Genomic DNA, 11,067 nt, shown 5'->3' with positions numbered 1-11,067 from the left:
GCCGTTTTAAATCACTATACCTAGGCTAATTAGGTTTTAAGATTTTACTCCTGGTAATGCTTTCATATAAAACTGACAGTCAAAGCTATAAATTACAGATGCCAGTGCCGATGTACAAAATATCATATGTTCTTGAACAGAACATTAGTAACTCGTGACACTGCTATCTCAATAGGCTCGTTTTTCGTAACCGGTCTTCCAGAGTCCAGACAGAAATAACTCGTGGAATAATTTGAAACAAACACAGGGAAATAATATTTTTCGACTGAATTGAGGAATAGAAGTTCATGTTTTGGCTTCCCACATAGGACAGCTTTCCTAAATATATCTACCAACCACTAATCAATAGTCATGCTACATCAATGGTCTAGTCAGACATTAACTTGAAAGAGTGCACTAGCCCTAGAGAAATCATGATTACAAGTCTTTCTAAACGTTCCTCAACCAATTTGGTCGGTGGAACGAAAAGCTGCACGGTACATTGGATTAGTCCCCTAATACACATTCAATTTTGCACGAACAGCCTAATTAGCTTGTAAAATTATCTTGTTCTTTCCGAAACAGCTCCAAATGATTGCCCATTCATGTTATCTGCACCATTCACATAAAAGTAAGATAGTTCGCTAAACTGCATATGCAAAAAAAAAAAAAAAAAAAAAGCCTACACTTGTTTGCAAAGTGTTGGTCCCAGTTAGCAGACTGATATTCACGCGGCAGCGGTTTGCTATATCATATTTGAATAATTGCAATGGTTATGAAAAGTAGAGATTATTAAAGACTTGCAAATGACATAATATCATTTCGTAACAAATATCAATAAGTGTTTGCAAGCAAGTATTATCAGCAATGCATCATGATGTTCCGCATCAATGATCCTTTGTTATGGTCTAAGCATTAGAGAGAAGCAAATTGAAACAGCCTACAAATACAGCATGATGCAGATCATGCCATAAGACATCACGACTGGTAATGCCACTTGAGAGATCCTCTTCCGGAGGTTGGCTGTAGTTTAATTCATCCAAGGAACATCCAAGTTTTCACGAAGTGAGCATGACGAGAAACAAAAGGTAAAGTTCTAAAATGACTGCTCCCACAGAAAATTTCAGAGCAACTGTGTGTCTGCGTCTACCATCACCAATTCCAGAATGGCAGATAAATATAAAATGAGACGATGTTAAGCAAAAGGCGGGTATAATTGTCACCAAGGGTTAAGCCAGGAAACAAATAAATATATAGAACCACTTAAGTTTGACTTAAAAAACACAAGCTAGCAACGCACTGCTATCTGAAACATTTGCATCTTCATGTTCCCACAGAAAGAACAAGAAAACCACAGACATGAGACACAAGTCATATACTCTATGGTCTGTCACTATAACCAAGCAAAGTTATAGGAAAAAGAAAACAGAATCCAACAGCAAATGAAAGAAGCACATACCGTTGATCTGCACTGGATTTTGATGACAGAAACCTTCCAAGTCGACTTTTAACAGCATATTACATGGATTCACAATAGAACTAAGAAGGAAAGTGCACCTAACCAAGTCCATTCCCCATCTCATCGGTTTTGGAACCCTTGTGCTGCCATATGTTGTTAAACCATGTCGACAAAAGAAAAATTTTGATCTATGAGAAAATGTATTACACCAGCAAGGAAAGAATGACTGTGTGCTACCTTGCTTTTCTTGTGCTTATGCACATCCGCCGAATCCTCCGGTCCCTCGTGCTTCCTCTTCTGAAATAAATTGTGAGTGATGCCCAACATAAGGAATATAGTATGTCATGATGAGTACAAGCTATTGGACTTTTAAATATACAGAACATGAACCGACCTTCTCATGATGTTTCTTAGAATAGTCGCCACCAGAATCATGATGCCCACTTTTATCTTTTTTCTTATCCTTGTCTTTGTCTTTATCTTTGTCCTTACTTCGATCTTTATGCCGATGTTTGTGCTTCTTACGCTCCTTGTCCTTTTCCCTGTCTTTGTCTTTGTGCTTTTTATGCTTCTTCTCTTTGTCCTTGGACTCACTTTTCGGTTTACCCGAAATAGTCGGTATACCTTTTTCAGCCTGTTGGTTCAAAAAAATGTTGTAAACAGTACAATGAGAATATCCAACAACATAAGGGAAGTGGGATGATAGAAAGGGTCTTACAGAGGGCAAATCTACTGGAGCTGTTTCTCGAAGTTGGAACGCTTGCCCCAATGTTTCCATATCAAAGGGCTGAATATAAGCAGGCTTATCCCTCAAATACGCATTTTGAACTAGTTGATCTAGCTCCATTCCTTCTCCTTTACGAATTTCAGTGTCTCCCACAACATTGTGAAGATAATGTGTATCTGAGATTGCCAGTGGCAAAGGCCTCTTGCAAAAGAAATCATGGTGCCCAAGCAGTTTGTAGTGGCTGATTAAATCAACAGCACCAGTGAGCTCCCTAGGCCCTGAAATCCAAAAATTGTATTATCGAATACATGCATAGCAAGAACAAGAGTCGAAAAAAGATAGATGACAGATAAAACCATCTAACAAAATTCAGTCCAGCTTACAATGAATACTAGCTGGACTATTAGGGTCCAGAAAACAACTTCTAGTGTAGCACAGCATAAAGTACTTATTGTCCAACAAAGCACATCGTAGACCACGAAGAAGTCAAAACAAGTTAATAAATGGCCATTGTAATGACCAGGGACTAAAAAATAGCGGTAACTGGCTGGTTATCTGTCGTACCAGTCTAGACAGGTAAAAATCATCAGCCCCAAAAGTTTGGAATTTAAATTCTGAGAAAATAATTATTACTATTTTATTTGTGTACAAGCTAGTGAGGACAAATCATGTTCAAGGGGGCAGTGAGATGATAGCTTTTATACTAGTCTGTCACTTTGTCCCTGTCTCATTTAGCATTTTGGATTTCCGTAATTGAATAATTGTCATGTAGGCAATATATGAATAAAAAATAATTATGTGTTTCCATCAAATAAATTTATCGTTGCTCTTTTTTCAGCAGTACGACCAGTTCCGTCGATAATACAAGCCACATGTTCAAATTTCAGATAGTGCTACTTGCCGATATAAAATTGGTAACAGCAACTGGTAGGCAAATTGTACTGGCTGAGGACTGGTATTATTCTGTATCCAGTTTCGTAATCCATGGTTAGGACTTACAGCATATCATATTGCTTATGCACTTGGAGATCATGAGTCAGGACCCCAACAAAAGGCAGCAACCCATATTTAACTACAGAAGTCAACCGAAAGCCTAGCTCCAGCCTCCTAATTGTCACACATTAATAGCTTTGATCAGATGAAGTGACATTAGCTGCTGTCTTGCCAAGATGCGAAGTATTCTTGGACAGTGCCAATGCCACCGAGCATTACTCTGAGGCAGTTAAAAACTAGAACAGCATGGTATTAACCATGGAATGATGAAAAAATGAAGCAAAGGTTACCCCGTGACTTAAACTTTAAAACCTTTTTTGCTTAAATTCTTTTTGTCTACCAATTTCAGATTATTTTTTCTGCATCTTAACCAAAACTCTACCTTTTCCAAATTTCTTGTCATCAGATTCCATCAGATTGGAGCTTGATCTACGCAAAGTGCATCTTCACCTGAAATTCAGTTAGGCAAAAATGTAAAACAAATATGCAAAGGTAAACTGAACTGGCTTTGCGATGAACTAACGGTTATATTTAATTGATTCCAAAAGCAGACTCTAGTATACAGCGTATTGAACCGCACAGACACATTCGATCCCACGACCACCCAAACATCAATAAGCAGTGCACAACCAGCTAAACTCCATCAGTCCATGAGACCATGATAACATGTGAAAAAAGATATTATCATCTTATGAACATATAGCTTAGTCCGATTTGCACTTCTTCCTGGCATAGAATCACACTGGGACAACTTAAATAGTTAAGTGGCACTGCTTAAATTAGTTTTCTTTCTCTTTTTTGCAATAGTGAAATTATATGTCATGTGTAAAGTACTGCAGTTTTTGCTAATTACAGTGTCGAGAACAGCCTTTCATTTGTTCCACACAGAGCAAGGTGGATGTTCCGGGTATTATAATATGGAGCACACCAAGAGTCAAGACTCAAGAGAAGGATCCCGCCCATGGTTGGTACAACTTCTTCTTTGGCATGTTCCGGAGGAAGTAACAGAGCTAGGATTCATACAGTAAAATCAGGGTAAAAAGGAGCCAAAGCATAAGTCCATAACAGCTCTGTGTTAGGAAACAGGATTCTTGTGTGATACAACACCAAGCAGATCCAAGATGTGAACTAAGCAGCAAAGGCCCTGAAATTGGTTCCAATGTCCAGCAATATAAACTAAAAGTTTAGAATAATTCATGTCATGACCATACAGCAGCTTGATCCTTGCTCAATTACCAGAATAAGGCAGCAATTTCTGCTCTGTTTTTCTTTTTTCCTTTGGGGAAGGGTTACATGAGGCATATAGTACAGCATTTGGGTTGCAAAAAGGAGTTAAAGAAAAGCTTTCAAGCAGACGAATTTTAGCAACAGGTGTTTACTTGCACTATGATATTGCGTCCACATTGTGCTAGAGGCATCTCCAGAAAATAGGGTGAGCGCTAAGTAGAAGACTTTCAATCAGCAATCATCTCACATACAATCACCAGTGCTAAAGCGCAGAAACAGCCAAGTACCACAATTGGCAAAACAAAACGCTATATACACCAGACAAGCATGCCACTATACCATTACATATATATATAGTTATACCATTACATATATATATATAGTGCTTCTGACAAGATAACTAGACAAGCAATTGCCCAAAATAAGAGCACCGGCAACCTACCTGTTCCGAGCGTTCGAAACTCCAAACAGCATAATGATTACCAGCATAAAATTCAGCATCGTAGCTATCGATATTGACATCAAGCACCTAATTAAACCACTAGAACTCAAAAACTCCAGGAATAGCCGCTGGACCGAACCGGGACGGACCTAGGGTTCGATAAGATTCAGTTGAGCCCAAAAATTCTAGGAAAATAAACTGCAGCTAAACACTGCCGAAATTGGTCTTGCAGGCTAAATAAGAAGAACCTAATCCAACTACGGATGGATGGAATGCACTAGTAGGGCTACGCGCAGCACACGAACCCGCAACTAACAGAATGGAGATACGAATTCGATTCCTCCCGGTGGCAGCACGGAACGGGCCACCTCTCGCAACACACTGAATCGATTACGAGCTCGCAACACACTGAATCGATTACGAGCGAGCTTGGGTTACTCACCAGCAGAAGAAGGAATCGACCCCGAGCCCGGGCGGATCTCCGCCCCCACGCCAGCCCAGCGCCAGCAGAGGGCGGGGACGGGGAAGCGGAGGAGAGGGACGCCAACACCTCCCGACGAGCAACGACTTCCGGCGGAAGGGAGGCCTGGTGTGCAGCGTCTGGTCAGTCGCCGGCGGCGGTAGCGGAGAGAAAGAGGGAGAAGGATCGGAAACCCTCGGCGACTCCCCTCAATTTCGCTGTTTTCCCGTTACGGATTTTTTATATACGCCACTTTAGGCATGTTTGGATGCAGAAAGGTTCCGTTTCTTGCTAGAATCACTTGAATCCGTGTCAAACACCCCTGCTAGGGATCGATTTGAAGGAGAAACGGATATAAACCTTTCTGAATTTTGGTTGCGCGAGAGAATCGATCGAAACCGAGTTTCGTATGAGAATTATCTCCCATCTCACATATAATCTTCAAAAATCCGAATCTATTGAACTAACTAAACAATTGAACGAATTTATTCTAATTCACTAGAGAAATATTTTCAGAAAAAATTCAGAACCTGCCAAATGGTCCCTTCAAGTTTGAAACCTACTAGTTCACTGGGGCTTGTTTGCATCTCGGGATTTTCAAAGAAATTAGCTTATCTTGAATTTTTCTCTAAAATGTCTCGGTTTCTTTGTTTTCACTGGCGGATCAGAATAAACTCATCAAAAGTACATACGACTGATAACAACAATGGCGATAACAACTCTCCTCTAGATCCACGGCGTGCACAATGGGACAGGGCAATGCGGCGGCGGTGGCACGACGTGCTAAGGCGGTAGTGGGCACCGACGCGATGAAGCGCACGACAAAATACCACTCTTGAGTCTCCTGTCACCCCACTCGGTCTGGGCTCCCGCTATGGTGTCTTCTAGATGGGCTTCTGCCGCACCTCAAACATCGAGAGGAAGACGACCAAAGGTTGGAGACAATTTGATCTTTGTGATGTGGATTTTATCGATGGCTGTTACACTTAGATTATGATGTGTCGGCTTCTTCTCCTCCTCTTCCGCACCTGTTGTGAAATAAGAGGACTGTGATGCATATGGTGCCGTGCTCGTCACTATTGTGGCATCCAATTGCAACTTGCTACAAGGATGAGGCAGAGGCAAAGAAGAGCGTGGGACATCGGCATGCTTGATGGATAGGGATTAGGGTAGTGTCAATGGAGTAGACCGTGAGGTCTAACCAACAACACTTACTAATGGTCGTACATGTCACAACGGACGGAGGGCAAGCACAACATCAACACCAATTGAGTTTTTTTAAAGAGTTGTTAGTAGACATAGTTAAATGTGTCCTAAAAAGTAGTTCGAAATATTATAAGTTTCCTATATTTTTTATATATTTGTACTAATAATTAATTAGTATTTAGAGTTCTGTGTTGGTGATGGTATCGATATCTAGGTGTGAAATATCAAGAACTATCGATTTCATTTTTTTTTTTTTGAAAGTTCGGTCACTCAGTCTCAACGTCAGATTTGGAATGATATCAAAATGATGCTTTTCCCAAGTGTCAACAGCACCCACTACTTCTCGTTGGATCATCCTTGCATCTTTCTATTTACGGACTCTTTTGCTCTGGACGAGCAAACAAATGACCTTAATTTTACTAGCTGCACTTTTTATGCGCTGCTTGAGCTTTTGTATTTCAAACATATTATGGCTACTTTAAACTTTCTTTGAATTTTCAGTTTTGTGCTTCAACGTTGTAATAGTATACTAAGCCGTGTGCATCTCACAATGCACAGATCAGAAGTTTCTTCCATTGTCTAGGCGACATGGGTCTTTATTGTGTATGCAGCAATGCAATGTCAAATACCAGTGGAGGATGTTTCTGTAGTTGAGTCAGCTAAACTGCTGGAACAGTCAGTGCACAACATGACCGCAGTGTCAAGGTGACAACAAGTCTGTCCCCAACACAGCGACACAACCACACACCCATTCTGGACAAGATTACACAGGCATGGCAACCGTTTCTTCCTCCATTTAAACTGCACACCATCAGTGGATACAGATTTGCAGTTCTACAAGTGGACACCCCTGTACAAGCAACCAGTGTGGATTCCCGCTCACTCCTACTCCTCCCACATGTTTGCATTCACCTCAATGAAGGTGAAGCAGTTGGTCACACCTATATATCTCAGTGTCATGATTGAAGAACTTGCAATGTCGAGATGGTCGAGTAGATAGAACTGAAGCCAAGCGAATGAAATGGAGATCCTGATCCATCCACCTGCCTGCTCTACATGATCGTGTGATGAAGGATGTCTCCTGAACCGCCATTTGTTCCACTGAAACCCCTGGGGCTTCGTGTTATCTGTAGTTACAGCAGTGTGCTCGCCCAGTCGACAGTTTATCCCAGAGGCACAGCATCTGCCTGGGAGACTGGTAATGCGCAGTGAAGTAGTTATCTACGCAGCCGTATTGACAGAACTTCCAGCTGTGGACGTACTGCACAGGGGCAGTGGCGTTGTAGTCCTCGACCCACATGCCCATGCTCACATCTTCCATCTTGAACAGCTGCAAGCGGCAGATAGCCATCAGGTGGCGTTAACAGTAGGTGCATGAGGAAACAGATGCATTGCAGTTCAGAATAAAACCTCACCCTCAGGGAGTGGTTTGCATGCCGGGATGCTATATCTCTAGCAATGCCGATCGATAGAACATAGCCAGGTCCATTGGCGTATGGGGGATACACTGCTTCAGGCCATTCCTGCAGGCACATGCGTTGTATGAGCAAACATATGCATTTAAAACTGAAAATCCATCATGTTTATGTTGGACAAACTGGCGCTAAGGTACCTCATAGCTCACAGCCCATTTGCCATGTCTTAGAGGCCTGTGTAAGAGATTTAAGTTGCCCAGATAAAGAGGTAAGCTTTTGTTGTAGGTAGAAATTTGTTGCAGTATTATATCCAGCCTCACAAAGGTGTCATCATCGCACTTCATGATATAATCTGCAGTAATATTTTGCACCTACAAACAAGTGATGGCAGTCAATATTTACAGATGTTGTAGGATAAATCGGCAGTAGCCATCTAATATGTAAAGAATTGCAGCATGACTTACCCCATATTGACATATCGCAACTGTTTTCAGAACCACCAGCTCATACCGGTCGATAAATGGCAGAATGACTATGTCTCCAAAATATTCCGCTTCCTTCTTTAGTGCTGCATTTATCTCCTTTCTATGGCTCTACAGAAGCAAACAAGCCACAATCTCAGTCTTGTGGTGCAAACTGCTATATGAAGATCAAACCATAGCACAATGTGAAATCATGAGAATTTTTCTTACCAGAGCAACAAAGAATCGAGCAACCACATTTCCCAATTGGATGGCAGGAAACTGCATCCAGGTTTTTCTAATAGCCATGCGCTCAGCGAAATGGTTTGTAGCTGAGAGGATGCCAATAAAAAGCTGAATTGGTTCCTGTGGCACAGGGCGAGCCGTCCACCTATCGGACATTTCCAAGACCTGCTGGAGAGAAAAACTAGGATGGGCCCTTGGAAGGGCGGTTGCATACACAGAGTGAACATCTATGCCCCCGGTTACAGCTAAGCCTGTGGCGTCTTCAAGAGCAAATCCCTGATAAGCATTGATAACAGAAAGAAGTGATCGGTGATTTCATTCCCAGAACTTTACAGCATCTCTACAGTGCGACAAAATCTTTGTCAAAGGAACAGAAAATATACCATCCTATGAGGAAATGAGGCAACATGGCGGCCTCCAACGTTAATATGGTATCCTTCAACACCAGCTTGGATAGTGAGAACAAACATCTTCCCCTCTGAAAATGGGAATGGCCATGTCATCTCTGGTTTCTTTGCTCGGCCAATGAACCTGTTCAACCATGAGCTTGTCTTTGTTTCGTTCGGATTAAACGAGTCCCGCCGCTCCCATTTCTCACATTTTTTTAGCCCATCGACTGCAAAGTCAACAAAACTGAAAGCATGAATACAAAAGCCATAGCATAGCAACCGATAGCATTTGGGATGCTGCGATGGAAGCTTGTTGGCACGAATCCTAACACATTTGGATATTGATGAAAACTGATGTAGGTAGTACATTACAACATGGCTTAAAACAAAACAAAATTTGGGATGTGTGGCAATTACACATATCAATTAAGAACTTTGAATCGATGCAGCAAAGTTTTCGCCTTTTGAGGTAACAGTGTGCATCCACCCAATACCCTAAACCTCTGACGGGAACAAACAACATCAACTTAACAGGTGACAAATTAGCTAGTATCTGGTTGAAATGATCCGAAACTTCAAGGAATGTGTCTCAGACGGCATATTATTCCATACAGCTAGTTACTTACCATTTCCCAAGAACAGGGAACTTGTATTGTTCAATTAAGCAGGCGTAAGTGTGCCACTAGTTGCAAATTGCAATGCAACCCAAGGTTTCCACTTGCATCGTTGTCGTCAATTCGAAACAAAGAACGGTGGAATGCGTCTCGTACCATGGCCATCGTCCTTGGAAGGGGTGCCGTCGCAGCGCTGCGCCGTGCCCCACTGCATTCGGAAGCAGGTGTTCATCTCCAGCACGGGGCGCCCGCTCCAGTCGCCACGCAGGCGCGGGTTGAGGTGGAGGATCCTGGGCGGCTCCTCGCCGTCGGCGGCGCGCAGCCCGCGCAACTCCACCGCGAACTGCGCCACCAACACCGTCCCGTTCCCGACGCCCCTCCGCTCCAGCGCCTCGACGTACTCCGGCCGCGCCGCCCGCGCCGTCCCCACCACCGTCACCGCCGACCCCGCCGCCAGCCCGCACGGCAGGAACGCCGCCGTCTCCCCTCCGAGGGCGATCGAGCCGGGGCACTTGGTTCCCCCGCCGTCGCGGGAGACGATGGACTCCTCCACGTCGCCGGTGAACGCGGACGCCTCCTCCCACGCCCTGGCGCCGAGCGTCCACGCCTCGGCGGCCATGCGCTCGAGCTCCGTGAAGTTCCCCCGCTCCCCGATGGCCTCGTACCGCCGGAGGATCTCGCCGGTAATGCGGCCGTACCCGGCCACACCACCGCCCGCAGCGGCTCGTGCGCGCGTGGGGGGCGCCGGCTCCTCAACCTGCCGACGCAGTGGCTCGCCCCCGCTAGCGGCGGGCACCGTGCTGACAACCGCCGCGGGGCCCGCGCTGCCGAGGCCGGCGAGCTTAACAGACACGAACAGTAGGTACGCGAACGCCGCCGCGGCAAGTAGAGGCGCCAGGCGCCGGCGTGCACGCAACCGGCCGCCGAGGAAGACCTCAGAGCTGCGCGCGCGCTTCATGGCTCCGGCGGCGGCAGCGGCGGCGGCGATCGCCGGCCAGGAGCGGGCGGGAGTTCCGGACCCGCAATCGGACCCGGATCCGAAATGGTGGTGGCGCTTCCTGGGTCTGGGATCCGAGATGAGACGGCAAGGGAAAGCGATGGGTTGGTGGTTATGAGATAACCATTGCTGCTGCTGCTGACCTGGCGCTTACTTAAAGTGGTGTTGCAGGTGAGTTACTTCTCTCTCTTTTCACAGCAGGTTAGTTACTGTTGTGTTTAACTTAATTACGTGGTATTTGAAGTTACTAACAGTCGAGGGGTTTTTATTTTGAGTTTAATTTGGAAGTTACCACAAGCGAAGTTACCGATACCATACTTCAACTACACACTAAATTTTAATCAAATTGTTACTCTCTATAAAAGAAATGGATTGAAAATACAGTGACACTCATTCGGCATAAGGTAACCACTATATACTGATGAAGTAAGACATACTTTTCATTGACATGT

General features: G+C 44.2%; 2 protein-coding genes across 10 annotated transcripts; both read right to left on the bottom strand.

The window, feature by feature from the left end:
* Window positions 1–248: 248 nt before the first annotated feature.
* Window positions 249–5,703, bottom strand: LOC133904965 (probable mediator of RNA polymerase II transcription subunit 19b). Of its 9 annotated transcripts, none has more exons than XM_062346634.1 (8): window positions 5,270–5,703; window positions 3,541–3,608; window positions 3,165–3,272; window positions 2,157–2,443; window positions 1,833–2,072; window positions 1,439–1,735; window positions 666–724; window positions 249–591 (listed from the first exon to the last, which is right to left on the bottom strand). In XM_062346634.1, exons 3-6 carry the CDS (start codon window positions 3,196–3,198, stop codon window positions 1,595–1,597), a joined length of 702 nt encoding a protein of 233 aa, XP_062202618.1. In that variant the 5' UTR covers window positions 3,199–3,272; window positions 3,541–3,608; window positions 5,270–5,703; the 3' UTR covers window positions 249–591; window positions 666–724; window positions 1,439–1,594. The 9 variants fall into 9 exon arrangements, with proteins under 9 accessions (XP_062202618.1, XP_062202623.1, XP_062202621.1 ...); XM_062346639.1 differs by having other exon boundaries at window positions 249–724; window positions 1,439–1,581; window positions 1,676–1,735; window positions 5,270–5,699; XM_062346637.1 differs by lacking the exon at window positions 666–724 and having other exon boundaries at window positions 1,439–1,581; window positions 1,676–1,735; window positions 5,270–5,696.
* A 1,416-nt stretch (window positions 5,704–7,119) lies between these two features.
* Window positions 7,120–10,717, bottom strand: LOC133905293 (hydroxyproline O-galactosyltransferase GALT2-like). The gene is made up of 7 exons (XM_062347053.1): window positions 9,775–10,717; window positions 8,999–9,231; window positions 8,601–8,891; window positions 8,373–8,501; window positions 8,106–8,279; window positions 7,909–8,016; window positions 7,120–7,823 (listed from the first exon to the last, which is right to left on the bottom strand). The coding sequence occupies exons 1-7, from the start codon at window positions 10,574–10,576 to the stop codon at window positions 7,617–7,619; spliced, it is 1,944 nt and encodes a 647-aa protein (XP_062203037.1). The 5' UTR covers window positions 10,577–10,717; the 3' UTR covers window positions 7,120–7,616.
* Window positions 10,718–11,067: the final 350 nt, after the last annotated feature.

This window comes from Phragmites australis, chromosome 22 (assembly GCF_958298935.1).
Source record: "Phragmites australis chromosome 22, lpPhrAust1.1, whole genome shotgun sequence".
Classification (NCBI taxonomy): domain Eukaryota; kingdom Viridiplantae; phylum Streptophyta; class Magnoliopsida; order Poales; family Poaceae; genus Phragmites; species Phragmites australis.
Note: the sequence above shows the minus strand (reverse complement) of the source record. Positions and strands in the feature narration are given on the sequence as shown.